This window comes from Culicoides brevitarsis, chromosome 2 (assembly GCF_036172545.1).
Source record: "Culicoides brevitarsis isolate CSIRO-B50_1 chromosome 2, AGI_CSIRO_Cbre_v1, whole genome shotgun sequence".
Lineage (NCBI taxonomy): Eukaryota > Metazoa > Arthropoda > Insecta > Diptera > Ceratopogonidae > Culicoides > Culicoides brevitarsis.
Window position 1 is genome coordinate 27,578,832 of NC_087086.1, and position 17,125 is coordinate 27,595,956.

General features: G+C 30.4%; 5 protein-coding genes across 5 annotated transcripts in view; 2 read left to right on the top strand and 3 right to left on the bottom strand.

The window, feature by feature from the left end:
- The window catches only part of LOC134829632 (protein lingerer), a 68,516-nt gene extending 52,804 nt beyond the window's left edge, over positions 1 to 15,712 (top strand). Inside the window, exon 12 of the mRNA XM_063842814.1 lies at positions 15,702 to 15,712. The gene's annotated coding sequence lies outside the window, so the exon portion shown is untranslated. The remainder of the gene's footprint in view (positions 1 to 15,701) is intronic.
- Positions 836 to 6,519, bottom strand: LOC134831657 (guanine nucleotide-binding protein G(f) subunit alpha). Its single transcript, XM_063845451.1, has 6 exons — positions 6,352 to 6,519; positions 2,756 to 2,970; positions 2,524 to 2,692; positions 1,860 to 1,960; positions 1,647 to 1,761; positions 836 to 1,581 (listed from the first exon to the last, which is right to left on the bottom strand). Exons 2-6 carry the CDS (start codon positions 2,944 to 2,946, stop codon positions 1,000 to 1,002), a joined length of 1,158 nt encoding a protein of 385 aa, XP_063701521.1. The 5' UTR covers positions 2,947 to 2,970; positions 6,352 to 6,519; the 3' UTR covers positions 836 to 999.
- Positions 9,408 to 12,061, bottom strand: LOC134829337 (WD repeat-containing protein 26 homolog). The gene is made up of 2 exons (XM_063842377.1): positions 11,396 to 12,061; positions 9,408 to 11,309 (listed from the first exon to the last, which is right to left on the bottom strand). Exons 1-2 carry the CDS (start codon positions 11,691 to 11,693, stop codon positions 9,817 to 9,819), a joined length of 1,791 nt encoding a protein of 596 aa, XP_063698447.1. The 5' UTR covers positions 11,694 to 12,061; the 3' UTR covers positions 9,408 to 9,816.
- On the top strand, positions 13,258 to 14,461 carry LOC134830338 (transmembrane emp24 domain-containing protein 1). Its single transcript, XM_063843784.1, has 3 exons — positions 13,258 to 13,562; positions 13,675 to 13,720; positions 13,777 to 14,461. The coding sequence occupies exons 1-3, from the start codon at positions 13,364 to 13,366 to the stop codon at positions 14,306 to 14,308; spliced, it is 777 nt and encodes a 258-aa protein (XP_063699854.1). The 5' UTR covers positions 13,258 to 13,363; the 3' UTR covers positions 14,309 to 14,461.
- A 12-nt stretch (positions 15,713 to 15,724) lies between the features above and the next one.
- On the bottom strand, positions 15,725 to 16,783 carry LOC134829636 (E3 ubiquitin-protein ligase RNF185-like). Its single transcript, XM_063842824.1, has 3 exons — positions 16,387 to 16,783; positions 15,982 to 16,260; positions 15,725 to 15,926 (listed from the first exon to the last, which is right to left on the bottom strand). Exons 1-3 carry the CDS (start codon positions 16,527 to 16,529, stop codon positions 15,782 to 15,784), a joined length of 567 nt encoding a protein of 188 aa, XP_063698894.1. The 5' UTR covers positions 16,530 to 16,783; the 3' UTR covers positions 15,725 to 15,781.
- Positions 16,784 to 17,125: the final 342 nt, after the last annotated feature.

Sequence of the window (17,125 nt, forward strand, 5' to 3'; positions counted from 1 at the left end):
TTAATTTAAAAAATAATTTTTAGTTCAAATTCTTGGGCTAAAATCTGCTAAAAACATAAATTCAAAATTTTGGACATTTCTTCGAGGTAAAAAATATTTATGAAAAAAATAATTTGCTCAAAATTTTTTATTTTTCAAAAAAATAAATCTGAAAAAAAAAATTTTTACATTACTTTGAGGTCGAAAATATTTTTGAAAAAAAATAATTTGCTCAAAATTGTTTATATTGAATGAAATTTTTCATCAAAACTCTTAAAAAAAAAGTCTTAAAAATTTAAATTGGATTTTAAAATTTCAAACTAAAATTATGAAAATATTTTGCTCTTAAATGTAAAATATTATTAAATATTGTACATTACAAAGAAACGTTGAAGTAAATCTTCCAATTGAAATTTTGATATAGATCCTTAAAAAGTTCAAGAAATTCAATGAAAAACCTAAACCTACCCTAAAGTATGCAATCAACTTAACTTCAAAGAAAGCGAACGCCTGGTTTTTTGTAAAGGCTTTTTTAGTGCACGAGTGATTTGGCTTATCTTGAAGCATTTTTCACATTAGTTTTCAAATAAAAATCACGAAAATAATTTTTAAATAATAGTTTCAAAAAAATCAGGGAATTTAAATAATTTTCCAAATATACGAACGAAATATTCCTTGAGAGGAAACAAAAAATATTTAATTTAAATTTTTAAAATTGTTTAAAAAAATTAAAGAAATATTTTAGAATTAAATAATTTCTTATATTATTTATGAATTTTATTTTTTTCATTAAGAAGACAATTCTTTGGTTTTAAAATTAAAAATATTTATAAAATAGTGAGTTATGAAAGTGCGAAAAAAATCAGAAAAAATTAATAAAATAAAAAAAATTAATAAAAAAAGCAAATTAATACAAAATTAAATTTATTTCTTATTTCTATCAAAACTAAAATTAACTGCAGGTACAGTCGTCAAAAAATAATTCAAAAATTCAGATTTTGCTCTCAAAACAGCTCTCTTTCACAACAGCCCGAGATCGAACAAATTTCTCGTCATTATCATGTCATGGCAATCATTCAGGACTTTTTTCACGTTTTCCGTATCGGTGGCGATTGTGTAGTGAAAATACGCCTGTCGTTCCTTGCATCTCCCACCAGCCAACTGCGACAACCTCTTTGGCGGCTCTTTCGCGATGTCAATCAACATTTTCCTAATGAAGCATCGTGTCCGCATCGCTTCATCGAAAATATTCCCCTCATTCGGCGACATGTGGAATTTATCGTAGTCCGGAAAATATTGATTGATGTGTTTGCCTTCGGCGATTTTTCGCATCAGCACGTCCTGCTTGTTGAGAAAACAAATGATGCCAGCTTGCAGCAAGAACCGATTGTTCCAAACGCGTTCAAATAATTCAAGAGACTCTTTTAAGCGGTTCTGCGTGGGATCTTCGCGTAAATTTTGGTCCCAATCGCCGCAGGAAATGACAAAAAGCACCGCATCGATGCCCTCGAAGACTTGCAGCCATTTATTGCGATTGTTTCGTTGACCGCCGACATCGAACATCTTGACGGTTTGCAAGCCGCAATTCAATCCCTTCTGGAACTGTTCAAGGGAAGACGGGAGATAATCAATGGGTCAATGCCAAAAAAAAAAAAATAAATACAAACCTTTATCTTGAAGGTCACTTCTTTGATGCCATTCGTGATTTTGCGACTTTTTAAGATATCCTCGTTGGTCGGCACATAATCTGCCCTTGTAATTGTCTCTATGTTGTCAAGGAAGCTGAAATAAACAAAAAATAACAAAGATAAGGGTCAGATTTGATTTTTTTGGTAAATTTAGAACGACGTGCGATAAAAAATATTAAGGTCACAACTTACTATTTGGCATTATCGATCAGCTGAAATTCGTTTGAGTTATTGTAGGCCATGCGGACTGCACTGTCGTTAATCCACAAATCTTGCACGCAGTTGCAATAAACCTGAAAACATAAAAAAAAATTAATTAAATTTTTAAAGTTTTTAAAAATTAATTTTTTAATTTAAATTTAATTTAATTTAATTATTTTTTTTTAATTAAATAAAATTATTTTAATTTAATTTTTAAAATTAATTAATTTAATAATTTTTATTAAATTTAGTTTTCTTATTTTTTTTTGTTAATTTAATTAATTAAATTATTTATTTAATCATTTATTTTTTTTAAATTATTTTTTTTTAAATTTGTTCAAATATTAAATTAAATTATTAGTTTAATTATCTTATTTTATTTTTTTTAATTTTGACTCGATTTTAACTTTTTTAAATGAATAAATTAAATAAATAAATTATTTAAATAAATTTAAAATAAATTAAAATTAATTAAATTTATTAAAAATTAATTAAAATAATTTTAAAATTAATTAATTTGATAATTTTTATTAAATTTAATTTTCTTATTTTTTTTTTTCGTTAATTTAATTTATTAAATTATTAATTTAATTTTTTTTTTAAATTTTAATTCAATTCGAATTTTTAATTTTTTTTTTAGTTGTAGGAAACTTACATCATCGAAAACATGTGGAGGATATTTGCCAATGCCCAAAATGTAGTCAGCCTTAATCCGATGTTCAGCAGAATCAAAATTTAATCCCAAAATCGTCACATTTCTCACCAACTCATAAATCGACTCATGCAAATTGTAACGAATTTCCGCAACTTTTTTCATCCTTTCCCTATTTTTTTTCAAAGAAAATTCATTAATTTCTAATTTCAGCTAAGATTTCGGCAGCTCTTACTCATCCGTGAATGCCTGTTCCTGATGCAAGATCTTCATCTGCTTCAAAATTGTAGTTTTTCCGGATTCGCCAGTGCCGAGCAGCAACACCTTCAGTCCCTTTTCGAACTCTTTGTGCACCTGTTCCGACGTTTTTGACATTTTTTTCGAATGGAGTGCCTCCTCCGTACGTCTCCTAATGCAATTGAGCATCCTTTTGAGTGGATTGCCACGTTTCTAGAAGAAGAAAAAATCCGTTAGACTTCCAGCAGCATCGAAGAGATCGCGATAACTGATGAGAATTATGGTTTTGCTACCGGCTTTTATTGTTTCGCTACAACCAAACAACATTGTAAGTGGCTTGGCGAACGATATCACGAAAAAATATTATTTTTTTTTATAGAGATAAGCGATTTTTTGTGACTTTTTACGGGCAACAACAATGAACGAGACGCGACATAATCGGACACTCGCAGATAAAGGCCAAACTTTTGTCTAGTGAGTATTTAAATTTACGCAGATAATGGACAAAGGGTGCTTTCTTACAGCGAATTTGATGGTCACTGGCTCAATAAGGAGGTTATCTTGGCAGCAGATAAACCAGAAGCAGTTGTAAAGTAATTACCAAGCACGACTTGAAGTAGATTTAGGGGGATTAGAGTCGCTTTTCACCCTAAGTCCGAACACGCGGTTGAAGTTGGTAAACAAGAAATGAACGAAAAAGTGGCTTCAAAGGTGCTCGTGACTCACAAAAGGTGAAATTGCGAGGCAGACGGGGATTGTTCAAGAAGACGTGCTTTTTTGCAGTTTATGGCCATGATTATTCCTTTTTTTAATTTTTTTTATCACCAATTATCGGCTGGATCTTTATAATTAATAAAAATATTTTTTATATCTCGCTTTTTGGCGAATATCAGGCAGATAAAGTTCGGTAGAGTACAAATTTTTTAGGAAAAAAACTCAAATTTTTATTTAAATTACAGACAAAAGCGCTTTTTCGTCATTTTTTTTTCATTTTGTAGAAATTTCTTAATTTTTATCAAAAAAAAAAAAATAATAATAAAAAATTAAATAAAAAAAAAATTAAAAAAAAATAAATAAATAAAAATTAATTAAAAATAAAATATTTAATTTTAAAATATTTTTTTTTTTAAATTTAAAATTTTTTATTTTTTTTTAATTTTAATTTTTAAATTTAAAGCTTATTTTCAATAAAAAAATTCATTCAATTAAAATCTTTATTATTTTTTTTTAATTTTAAAATTAAATTAACAGAAGAAAATGAATAAAAATTCTTTAAAAATATAAATTTTGATGTTTTTTTAATAATTTCTTTAAAGACAGACACCAAAACTGTCAAAAGCGTTTTTTTCTTTAAAGAAATGTCTTAAACTAACTTTTATCAAAAACTCAGATTTTTGTGATTTTTCGCAAATTTTTATGGCCCTTTGATTGATAAAAAACGATAATATCAACTTTTGCGTAAAAAATTCAAAACAAAAACAAATCTGGGAATTTTTCCCATTCAAGGAACCAAAAATTTATAAGAAAACTCAATAAAATTTGATTAAGACTCGTGCACTGCAAATTATCAATGCGATTAATTTGTTTACACCATTTTATATCGATTTTCAATGACCTTTTTTTTTAATAACAATTGCCAAATTTAGATCCGTATCTCGTCGATAATTCATTCGTTCATTCTGTCTCAACGAAAATTAGAGCACCAATTAATTGCTTTGCCAACATATTTAACGAATTATCGGTGATTAGTGTTTCTAAGGGACCAAATTGTGCTTTGATTTGTTTTGTTTCGGTCGAAAAGTAATCAAAGAAGTAAACAACCGAGGCATATGATAGTCTCATGATTCTTATTTGTGATTAATTTAAATGGTCGATGATTGGATGGACACTTGAGTCCAAAGCTCTGTTTAGTGAATTGTTGTGATTATGTCATTTGCGATGGGTATAAGTGGTAAACAAGTGACTGTCTAGTCAGGTTTCCGATATTTTTTTCTAAGAAAGTTGAGTTATCAAGAGACAAGAGACTTTAATTATCAACAGGATTCAAAATAAAAACATGATTAATGAGCGATTTTTGATTAGATTTATAATTTTTAAGAAGTTTGAATTAGCGAAAAACGAATTTCAAATTTTTTAACGGTCATTTTTTGAATTGACATTTACAAATTTTTTAAAGGGAAGGTCAAATTTTTGCGTGTTTCTGTAAAATTATGTTCTGAAAATCAAAAATTTTATGTTTTTTAGTGTCTTCAGAACATAATTTTACCGAAACTTGTAAAAAATGTGACTTTACTTGAAAAAATTTGGAGATGTCAATTCAAAAAATGACCGTTAAAAAATTTGAAAATCGTTTTTTGCTAATTCAAACCTCATAATGAAACAAAAATCTAATCAAAAATCGTTTATGAATCACATAAAAATATTTTTATTTAAAATCCTGTTGAAAAATTAAGTCTATAGTCTTTAGATAAACTCAACTTTATTGGAAAAAATAGAAAATTTTCGAATTTATTATTTTTTGAATTATAATTTTTATGAAAATATTTTAAGTTTAAGTTCAAAAATTATTTTAATTTAGGCTCAGGTAAAAAAAATTATCAGATTTCAACCAAAAAACGCTTTGATAAGTAAAAAAATACCTTCCGCCTCCATAAAAATGAGACACATTGTCTACTAAAAAAAAATTATTTCAGATTAAAGTCCATCTGCAAATCCTCTCTGTTCTTCACCAAAAAAAAAATCATTATCAAAAGTCTAGACAAGACAAATATTTATTTATCACTTCGTAGTTTATTTAGGACACTTTGTCATCATATCACGTTAATTATTTTATTACATTTGGTCGCAATTCGACTTTCACAAATAAATCACGAAACATTTTTATGACTTTGTTCCGATTCCAATGCAAAACTCACAAAAAAAAAATCGATAACGCCTCAGTTTAAACCTCACCGATAATCCTTGAAAAAAAAAATATTTCAGATTGCGGATTTGGGAAAACCCGATTTTTTTTACTATCGGAGGCGTGTTTTTTATGCGTAGGTTCGTTATTTTTTTTTTCATGAAATCTCTGATAGTGACTTCTGTTAATTTTGGAATTTGGGTGATAAAAAGAGATATTTTTACGTGGAAAAGTTGGGAGTATTTCGTGTTCATCAACTACTGTCATGATATAATAATAAATAAAATAATTTTGTGATAAAATGTTGATTATTATTCCTATTTACTGATAAATGTCGCGCACAGTAGAACTTCATAATAATAAAAATATTTGTTGTGACGATAACGCTCATATGATTGATTAGCGAAAAAAAATATTTTCGATTGTCAAAATGAAAGTCATGATCCGCGATGAGTCATCCGGGAGCCTGCATTCCAAAAAGGCACATTTCGGAGAACTACTTTGGAATTATCCATGAAAATTTGCGTCTTGATAGACAAATTGTTGCGTTCTTATCGACACTACACTACTTTTATCGGAGCGTACTTGAGGAAACTTGCGCGATAACTTGTCAAGGGGAAATTATTGGCAAACTTGTGTCAATAAGGAACATGATCAGGATGGCTGAGAATGAGTTGTTGACAGCTACGAACCTCGTGTTTCTCCAGTTTTGCCGGTTTTTTCAACACTTTTCTTTATGAAAATATTTTTTTTTGTTTTTCTTTGAGATTTTTTTCTAATTTTTAATATTTTTTTATTTTTCACTTTTTTCTCAAAATTTTTGCAAGTTTGAACTTTACTTTCACAAATAACAAAGATAATTTTTCAGGAATTTTCTTCCTTTCGCAACTTGTTCCAAGAGCGTCAACATCCAAACTGACACTACGTAAGCTTCAAAGCTAATGTGGGTAGATAACAGACTTAAAAAAGTCTATCCATGCAATGATAACGACGATGAGTTATCGGTTATTGATTGCAATCGCCAAAAGCTTAAGCTTAGTTGTGTGCAGAGTACACGTCGATATGAATTTTTTATCCCCTGCGAGGCTAAGAGTGACTCAGTTATGCGTATAACTGCAATTCAAAGGTTAATTTTGTTGAGTTTTAGTTTCAGAATGTCCTTTTGCGTTTTTGTTTTAATTTTTTTAGGGATGAAAAATTAATTTTTAGAAGATTTTTAATTAAATTTTCTCAAAATGATGAAAGTCAATCTTTTTTTTAATATTTCTGATTTTTTGCCTAATTTTTTTTTAATTATTTTATTTTTTAAAGTCTTAAAAAATCTTAACTTAAGAAGTTGTGTGACTTAACGTTGATTTTTTATTATTTTTTAAAAAATTAAAAATAAGTTTTAAGACTTTTCCTATTTTGGGAAAAATATCAAAAAATTTAATTATAAATTTTTATTCTGTTTAAATTAAATTTTTATTTTGACTTAAATTAGACTTAAATTTAAAAAAAAAAGTTAATTAAGACTTAACTATTTCTTGAACTTATTATTTTAAATTAAGTCAAAATTTCGAACTTTTTTTTCTTTTTGTTTCAGATTTTTCAAAATAAGTGAAAAGTTTTTTTTTGACATTTCGAATTTTTGAAATATCAATTTTCATTTTATTTAATAAAAAAAAATGATAAAATTTTAACAATTTTTGGTCCTTTGCAAATAACCGGATGCAATTCAATTGGTATTTGGTAATTTAAAATAAATCTTAGAGTATTTCAAGATAAAAATTTAAGCAAAAAATTTTCGTACAAAAACTGTCAAAAAATTTGGAAAAATATTTTTTTTGAAAAAAATTTTAAAGAAGAAAATTAAAATATTTTTGGATAAAATGCTAATGAAATTTTTTTATCAAAAATTCCTTGAAAAAAATATGAAAATTTACCAAAAATCAATTTTGAATGAAAATTTAAACTTTTTTTTTGAAATTTTGCCCCAATGACATTTTGTTTTGAAAACTGGGGCATGGGACAAAAAGCTCAAATCAAAAATGTTGGAAAGCCTTTTTGTCAATATCTTGCTCCAAATGTTCATAAAAATTTGTTTTTTACTCTAATTTTTCAGTTTTAATCTTAAAATTTAAAATGAAAAAAAAGCGTAAAATTTCAAAAATTGACCGTTGTTTGGTAAAATTTTTCATATTTTTTCAAAGAATATTCTAAAGTTTTTTAATAAATTTCAATTTTAAAGAATTTTTGTATTAAAAATCGTATTGTAACATGAATTTTCTTCTTTAAAATTTTTTTCAAAAAAATACTTTTTAAAATTTTTTGACACTTGAATTTTTTTGGTTTAAATTTTCACCTTGAAATACTCTGAGATTAATTTTAAATTATCAAATCTCAATGCAAATATTCATTATTGATCAAAAATTGTTAAAATTTTTTCATTTTCAAGTTCGAAAAAAATTTGGAGCAGCTTTAGTTTTGAAAAAAATTAGGTTTTGTAAATTTTTGATTTAAAATATTTTATTAACTTACCTTTTTTGGACCTAAAATATTCTTGATGACTCTGATGATCCAAGAATTAAAATCAAATAAATTTCAGAAGTTTTTTCAATTTATAGTCGATTACTAGTTGTTCTGACTTAATGGTCAATATACCAAAGTCAACGAAAAAAATAGTTAAAATCCATAAAATTTAAAAAATTTTCTCAAAAAAATCTCAATTTTAAATTTTCACAGTAAAAAACTTTTTTTTTGTTAAATATTTTCGGTACTTTATTTATCTTTTTTTTATGTTTTCGTTCTATGGCGCTCTTAAAGTCAACCACAATCAACTTTTTTTATTACTTTTTTTCATCACTACCATCTCTACTTTTTCTTTAATCCTAGTGTTTAATTGCTTATAACCTACGGTATATTATGCATAAACTTTTTTTTCATTAATCATCCGCATCTTACGATCTAAGAGAGTTGTAAATAAATCAATCAATTTTTTTTTCAGCCAATTGCAACTTTTTATGTTATTTTCAGAGTCGAGCCAGAAGATCATATTTTTCAACTTTTTTTTTAAACTTATTTTTATTCATTCGGCGCTTAATTTATCTCATTTTGTTGTTTATTTATTATTATTATTGATAAACTTTTTTTTTGTTATATTTATATTTTTTATATATATGTTTAACTTATATTGTGTATCATTTTTTTTACAATTTCAATATTATTTTATTATTAAAAATTTCAACTAAAAAGTTTATAAATTTAACGTTTAAAAGAAAATAAAATTCATTTACCTATTTTTTATTTATTTTTAATGTTTGTTTATTTTTTTTATTGATTTTAACAATTTTGTCCAATTTTTTTTTTATAAAGGAAAAATATTTTTCTGGCAGAAAATGCTAGGGATTTGCAGGACTTGATTTTTAAAATTTAAAAATAAAAAAATTTGTTCAAAAAATATGAAAAATTAATTTTCCTTTATATGAAAGTTAAAAAAAAATGGACAAAAAAGTTTTTTTTTTGTTTGCAAGTCAACCTATTCATAACTTTTTAATTATTATTAATTATTAACTTTTTTTTAATGTTTGTTTAAATGTATTTTAGTTTTTTTTGGACTCAACGTGTTAAAAACTACTGAACTATGCAAGTGTTTTTTTTTTTTGAGAATAAGGCTTCTGTATTTTTTTTTTGTGTGTAATTTTGTTTGTTTTCTATTTCGTTATTATTTTTTTTTGTTTCGAATAAAAAAAGCACAAAATTAATTTTACATCAAAAAAAGCACGATTTTTAAAAGTTAATTTTTTTAAGTCTAATATCAATCTTTTTTTTTTTTGTTAATTTTCATAATTTTTTTTTCTTCATAATATAAAAAAACTTACATTTTAATTTTTTTTTTCGTTACCAAATACCGTGCTTCTAATAATTTCTTATTAATACAAAAATTTTTTGTTAAATTCATCAAATATAATAGTCGAAATAAAAAAAAAACAGTCGAGTAATTTAAATTTAGAGAGTTGGCTTAAAAACGATTAAAGCGAAAAACTTGAAATTTTTTTTTTCAAACATCTACGAAAATAGTTTTCAAAGAACTAATTTTGTTTTCTTTCAAGAAACCACTTGATATTTTTTTTTAAATGGGGAGCTTTTTTTTAAGGGGAAAGGATAAAATAGTCTTATTATGATAAGTTCCAGGAGTTATTTGAGGGCGACGAATTCAGCGAATTCTCAATGTGATCCGGTTGCGGTTGTTTCGGGCCCCAAATCCGTACGGTGCCGTCATCACTGGCCGATGCCAAGAGCGATGGGAAAACGGGGTTCCACGAGACGCAATTTACGGTGCGTGTGTGTCCCGTAAGTGTCGCAAGTGGTTCTTCGCGTCGAATGTGCCAAATGTAAACTTTGTTATCTTCGCTTCCGCTCGCGACGAAACTCTCGTTGATGCCGCCAAAGCACGAATAAATCGTGTAGGTGCCTTGACTGCATCCCTGGAAGCGCCGTACGAGACACTTGTCACGCAAATCCCACAAATGCAGTCCCTGCGACGAGATATTCAGCAGTGCGAGACGATCGTTGGCGCTAACACTGAACGCCAGAATGGAATTTTGCTCCTGCAAGACGTTCGCGTCGATGTGATTCTCGAAGCAGTAGCTGCGGATGCGCGAATGATTGTCGGCACACAGCACCGTGCGATTGTCCGATCGGAATGCCAAGCCGAAAACGCGAACGCCGTCCCAGCTATCGTGAATGGTGCCATCCAAGTCGCACAAGTAAAATTGCCCGCGTTGCCCGCCCGTTACGAAACGCGTTCCGTCACAATTGAAGGCAGCCGATGTCAAACTGTCCTCCGAGCTGTGCGCCAACTTCACATGGAGCTTCTCATCCTCCACATTCCATATCCACAACTCGCCACAGTCTTCGGGACCCGCAACAATCAAGTATTTGCTGTCGGGAGACCACGTGAGGAAAGACACGTAGAAGAGATGCCCATCAAAAGTGCGTTTATGACGCACCGTGAGCTTCACCGGATCCACTTCCCATATGATAACTGTCGTATCTTTTGAGCCAGTTGCCAGTTTCAGGCCGTCGGGCGAAAATTTGCAGAACCAAACCTCGTCGGAGTGATCATTAAGCACTTGCAGCGGCTGCATGGGGAATTGGTCCGCGGAGCAGTTGTGATCCTGCAACAACGACACATTATTGATGTCCGTTTTCCAGGCCATGTCGTGACATGCGCAACGTTCCGTTTGCAGGTCCACCGCTTGCACGAGCAACGTTTTGAGGCGTCGCGGCGGCAACATGACACTCGCTGGCAAGAACGATTGCAAGCGATCCATGAGACGTGAGCGAGATTTCACACCGCAACCCTCCCATCCGGTACGTTGATACAGCTCCGAGTTATTTGTGCACATCATGTAGCTGCTAAGTTGATGAACGCGTGGCGTGTTATGCTGCAACGGCGTCAATTCGTTACGCAAAACGTGCAAAGCATCAATGGGACGTCCTTCCTCGAGGAATTCCAAGTATTTCTGTTCCAACAACAAAAATTTCATCTCGACAATGCATTGCTTGTCGTGCACTTTTTCATCGATGAGCGTCGAAAGGGCTTCCAAACAGTGATCTGCCTTGCTCCAGTCGCCACACAACACGTATTCACGGAATTTTGCAGCAGCTGATTTTTATTGATTAGTACAAAGGAAGGGAAAAAAACGTAAACAAATGCGCAAAAACAAAAAATTACGCGAGAAAATTTCTTACCTGGATGTTCCAAGCAGCAACCCGACTCTTGCATGAGCGTTTCGGCGCTCTTTTCTAACCCGATCAACTTGAGATGTTGCCCGATGAGACGCACAATGTCCTGATTGACGCGATCCAGTACGGGCTTTGGCTTGTCAACAGCTGATCCGTTGCTTACGCCATTGGCATCGCCATTGTTGGCGTTATTGTGCGAGTTGCCTGCGGCCGGGAGAAACCCATTGTTGAGATCTGATGCGCTCGAGGTGCCATTTGTCGAAAAATTGTTGTTCGCTGTGGACGACTGACCTTCACCAAGCATTTCTTGGCACTCTTTTTGCACTTTTTTCGTAGCAAGCTCCTGTTTTTGCTCGTCCGTGTGTTTTTCCTGCTCGTGCGATTGATTTGCTGGCGATGATTTGCTCGAAGATGCAGACGACGACGACGTAGAAGACGATGAACTTTGGTGTTTTCTCTTTTTCTTTGGGGGACTATCCCCAAGTCCACTGCTACCAGCGTAATCAATTTTGGAGCAAATTCTTCGTTGTAGTTGTAATAAAATTCTACACTCGATGCAGCAATGTCCGTATACGATGCATACGCAATGTAGTAGTGCTTTTACGTGCGATCCGAGAGAAGAAAGAAAATTTATTTTTCTCCAATTTGCAGAAGACTTCGCCTTATTTTCCTTTGTGTACGCAACAAAGACACCAACTATGGCTGCCCGATATGCGAAAAAATCAGCTGTTTGCGTTGGAAATCCATAGTGACGCTGTGGAAATCCATAGTGACAGATGTAGGGGAAGATGGGGTAATTTCAGACATGGGGCACCTTCAAACACCCCTGTTATCTCTATTTTCCGGATTAAAAATCAAAAATCTAAAAATGTCAAAATGACGGCATTTTAAGGCCAAATGAGCTCCCAAAAACAAATTTTGAAAATTTTTTTCAAATTTTGAGAAAATTAGGAAAATGTGTTTTTGAGGGTGTTTTGTAAATTTTCGATTTTTTACTAAAATGGCCCGGAAAAATATAAAAGCTTCAAAGAAAAAATAATTGTGAATGGGGATCATAAGTTTTTGTCTACTTATTCCATAAAAATTTTAAAGTTTTTGTTCCAAATGAAGATTTTTTTCAAAATGAAGGGGGGGTTCAAAACCAAAAAAAAAGTTTTAAAATACTTTTTCATACAAAATGACAAAATTTTAACAAATTTGGGCCCTTAATAAATATTTTAGTAGTTTTTGTGGTATTTACATTGAGATTTGATGATTTAAAGTTGATCTCAGAGTATTTCAAGTTAAAAATTTAAACAAAAAAATTTCATAAAAATAACTGTCAAAAATTTTGAAAAATAATTTTTTTGAAAAAATTTGGAGAAGAAAATTTATGTTTAATTTCGTTTTTCAATACAAAAAATTTTAAATATAAAAATTTTTACAAAAATTTTTGAAAAATTCTTGAAAAACTATGAAAAAATACCAAAAAACGGTAAATTTTGATGAAATTCTTAACTATTTTTTTTGCCCCATTGGATTTTCGGCTTTTGAAATTTATTCATGCATGGGGCATTTTCAAACAAATTACTTTTTTTTTTTGGAAAACCGCTTATATCGAGCATAAAAACAACAGTTGGAGCAAAATTGTCTAACAGTAAATTAAAGTTAACATTCCAAGCTACAAAATGGCATCAAAAATTTTTTGAAAATCTTTAGAATTCTATGATTTCTGGGCAGTCAAAGTTTTGAATGTGCCCCATCTTCCCCTATAACAGTTCACTTTCATTCGTCTCAATTTTGGCTGAGCGTCACTATGGATTTCCTCTGCAATTCAGTCACGAGCCTCAAAGATCCAAGTCCCCCATTTCAAAAATCATCAAAAAATCCGTGAAATATTAAATAATTTTTTAAATTTCAGATAGAAATACCTTTATCACTCATTAAAAAAGCAAAGAAACAGGAGAAAGTTGATGAAATCTGAACTTTTCATTCATGATTTTCGTTTTGAAAGTCCAGCAACAGGCAGCTGAAACCAGTTCCGTACGTCGTAGATGCTACAACAACACAAATCAAGAAATGGCCACGTATTTTGTTTTATCCTTTGCTGTTTTGATAACTTTTTTCTCGGTCATTGTGTCTGGAAATGACGCGGAACGACCGTGGTATGAGACCCTTCCCGCCGTTGCCATGGGTGAGTGATCTGCCGGTGCTTCCGTGTTTATTTTTTTGCCTTTAGCACAACAAAAACATCGTTCGTCACGGAATTCCCTCACACTTTTTTCATGTTTTCACTTTTTTCGCAGATTACAAAGTTCACATCGACGCAGGGAAGGAAGATTGTTACTGGCAGTGAGTATCCTTTTCGATTTTCTTTCAAGAAATCCGCTAAAAAATTTTTTTTCTAGGTACGTTCAACCAGGTGCCACTTTCTACGTGAGTTTCCAAGTGATCCGCGGCGGTGATGGCATGGCAGGTTTCGCCGTTCGGAATCAACAGAACGAAATTGTGCATCCGTATCAGTGGCAAGCCAGCAGCGATTACACGGAAAATCAAAGTAAAGGCGGTTACTACGCCGTTTGCGTCGACAATCAATTTTCGCGATTCGCTGCGAAACTCGTCAACTTGTACATCACCGTCATCCGGTATGACGAGTGGGAAAAGTATGCGCAGGAAATCCAGGACCTCAATGTGAACATGCAGAATTTCTCGTCAACCATTATCAATGTGGAGACGCGCGTCAACGAAGTCTTCCAGTATTTGTCGGCGGCGCGAGCGTGGGAGGCACGCGATTATGCCTTAATTGTCGACAACAATTCCTACGTCATGTACTGGTCGATTATCCAGATCTGCGTTATTTTACTCACGACAACGCTCACGGTTTACTTTGTGCGAAAATTATTCGATATTAAGGGCGGATCGTCAAGAAGTCGCATCTAAACATTCCACGAAAAGACATTACCAAGCCGTACTTAGGAGAAGTTACTGAAGCACAAATGATCAAGAGTTCCGCTGAGCATGGAACAAAACTATTTTTGATATGCAATGTTTAAAAATTTATGCTAAAAATGAAGATGTTGTTAAAATATAAAATAAAGATTTATAAAAAAAATATTAAAAATACAAAAAAAAACTCAATTGTTAAAATTTTCAATTTATAAAATTATTTTGAAAAATATTTCTGAAAAAAATATATATTTTTGTAAATGCCGAATTAAATTTCAATTAATTTTTTGTTGTTTTGATTAATAATTTTACTTAAAATTGATTTCAAATTAAAAACTCAAAATTTTTTTGAAAACAAAAATTCAATAATTTTTAGAAAAAATTTGAATTTTTTTAAAATTTTTTATTTGTTTTTTATGTTGATGAAAATTTTATGCATTTTGTAAAATCTAACTTAAATCTTATCAAAAATGTGGTTTTTAGCCTTTTTTTAAATTGTGTAAAAAAACTTTGATTATTAAATTTTTGTTTCAAACTTAAATTGATTTCTTGTTTAAAAATATTTTTTTTACTGAATTTTTTTTTCTTTATTTTTTTTTTTATTTTTTAAAATTTAATTAAATTAATTTTTTTAATTTTTGGTAATTAATTATTTAATTTTTTTAAATTAAAATTAAATTTAATTTAAAATTAATTAATTTTTAAATATTTTTGGACTCATTTAAAAATTTCTAAACCCGAGGGATATTCCAAAAATTAATTTAAAATAATTAATTAAAATCATTCAATTTATTTAAATGTCTTGAGATATTTTGTAGCGTCTGAAATTAAAAAAAAAAAATTAATGTGCAGAAATTATTTAATAATTAAAAGTTTGTTTAGAGTGAAATAAGATTTCTATACAAAAAATTAATGTCAATGTACAAAAAAAAAAAATCTCAAAAAACTTTTGTCTCCAAATCACTCGATTCTCATGCAAATTCAGCCTTTTTTGTCATAAAAATTCAAATTCTTTAACGAATTTCGCTAAAAAAAAAATCATTTGTTTTCTTAAAATTTTTAAAAAAGTTGAAAAATTGAAAATGTCTCGTTTTTACGCTCTAAAATTTTTTCAATCTGACACTGATTTTACATGAAAAAAATCCCGAAAATTTTACAAATAAAAAAAATTTAAATATTTTAGTAACATTTTTTTTTGTATTTTTTTATTAGATATCATAATTCAATTTCTTATAAATTGGACCTCAGTCCAGGTTTTTAGTTCCTTAATTTGTTTTTTTTTTATCTCGTGAAATAAAATCGCGAAAGGCGTTCGCGAAGAAAATTAAAATAAAAAAATATTTACACAGACAAGGTTCACCATCTAAACGTTAAGGACACCATAAAGATTAAAAGTAACAAGTTTTCGTTAAATTTTTGTAAATATATAAATGATTGAAATAATTTTCCTATAGTTATACGTTTTTTCTATGCAATAATGAGCCACAAGAGGAAAATCACCGCGATCCATAAGAAAACCTTCGACAGGTACTGTTCGTCTTCCCATTGCGCCGAGCCACGGGGCGCTGCACTTGGTCTTGGTTCGCCAATGTTGAAGGATGATGTGAAAAAACTAAAAAAAATATTTTTTAAAATAATTTCTGGGATGAAAAAATTTCGATTTTTACCCAAAAGGAAAGGCTCCAATGCCAAAAGACATGTGAAAACCACCGTCGCCGAATCCAAAGCCCTGGAAGCCTTGTTGTTCGGGCTCTTGTCGTTGTCCTTGTGGTCGTGGCGGAACTTTTTTTGTGCGTGGATCCTCCTGTTTGCCCCCTCCCCGACCGTACAAAGGCACAACCTTGTCTTTGCTGATCGCCGCCTTGCACACGGGACAAAATTGCCGATTTGGTCGCGTTTCGAGCCACTGATGCAAGCAGGGCCAGCAGAAAAGGTGTCCGCATAAGCTGCAAAAAAGAGCAAATAATGAGAACGTTCTCGCATGAAGATTATCGCTTGGCAGAGACAATGTAGTAGGTTGGTGTGTGTAAACAAATAAGGCGAAAAAAACACAAATAAACCATTGTAAATACCTGACAACTGCGTCTTTGGCTGTGTCTAAGCAAATATTGCACTCGAACATGGCATCGTTATTTTTCTCGTTGTCATCCCCGTTGTTGTCGTCCTTTTTGTCGTTCTTCACGTCTTCCATGGGGGGTGCCGTTGGCGTTGCCATTTTTCTCACTACTTTCTGGGTTCTCACAACAGTGCTCAGGTGATCTAATCAGTGTGACCTGATTTGAGAGTTTTTTGCGGGCGCACGATAATTTGGCGTGTCTTGCGATGTCACACGGTGTCACGTGAGTTGAAATACGCAAAAAAGTCTGGTAAGAAGCTCACATTCGCCAGGATTCTTCGAGGATTCTGTAATTTCGCAATTTCTCGAGCGATTAAAGAATAAACATGACAGATGAGTAGAGATGTCAAAAGCGGTACACGTAAGTGATATGGGGCGTCAATATGAATATTCATTTGGAAAACTTAAATTTTTGACTAAAAAATTACTACAAAACTATTTGAACGAAATTTTTTTAAAATTTGAAGCTATTTTCTGATTAAAAAGCATAAAATAAAATATTTTTTAAGAAATTTTAATTTTTAAAATTTTTTAAAGGTTCAAAATAATGTTAAAGAATTTTTTAAATATTTTTTTCGAAAATTTTTAATTTTCAGAAATTAAAAAAAATGTTTTAAAAAATTTTAAGAATCTTTTTAAGAAACATTAGTTTTAAAAATGATTCTCTAAAAATATTTTTAAAATTAAAATTATTA

Coding starts and splice junctions, on each gene's coding strand:
- LOC134831657 (XM_063845451.1), bottom strand. CDS start 2,946: ATGCTCAATTGCATTAGGAGACGTACGGAGGAGGCACTCCATTCGAAA. Junction 1,961..2,523: donor CTCCACATGTTTTCGATGAT/GTAAGTTTCCTA, acceptor TTATGTTTTCAG/GTTTATTGCAACTGCGTGCA. Junction 1,762..1,859: donor CTGATCGATAATGCCAAATA/GTAAGTTGTGAC, acceptor TGTTTATTTCAG/CTTCCTTGACAACATAGAGA.
- LOC134830338 (XM_063843784.1), top strand. CDS start 13,364: ATGATTTTCGTTTTGAAAGTCCAGCAACAGGCAGCTGAAACCAGTTCC. Junction 13,563..13,674: donor CCTTCCCGCCGTTGCCATGG/GTGAGTGATCTG, acceptor CTTTTTTCGCAG/ATTACAAAGTTCACATCGAC. Junction 13,721..13,776: donor AAGGAAGATTGTTACTGGCA/GTGAGTATCCTT, acceptor TTTTTTTTCTAG/GTACGTTCAACCAGGTGCCA.
- LOC134829337 (XM_063842377.1), bottom strand. CDS start 11,693: ATGCTTGGTGAAGGTCAGTCGTCCACAGCGAACAACAATTTTTCGACA. Junction 11,310..11,395: donor TTGCTGCTTGGAACATCCAG/GTAAGAAATTTT, acceptor AATAAAAATCAG/CTGCTGCAAAATTCCGTGAA.
- LOC134829636 (XM_063842824.1), bottom strand. CDS start 16,529: ATGGCAACGCCAACGGCACCCCCCATGGAAGACGTGAAGAACGACAAA. Junction 16,261..16,386: donor GCCAAAGACGCAGTTGTCAG/GTATTTACAATG, acceptor TCTTTTTTGCAG/CTTATGCGGACACCTTTTCT. Junction 15,927..15,981: donor ATTGGAGCCTTTCCTTTTGG/GTAAAAATCGAA, acceptor TATTTTTTTTAG/TTTTTTCACATCATCCTTCA.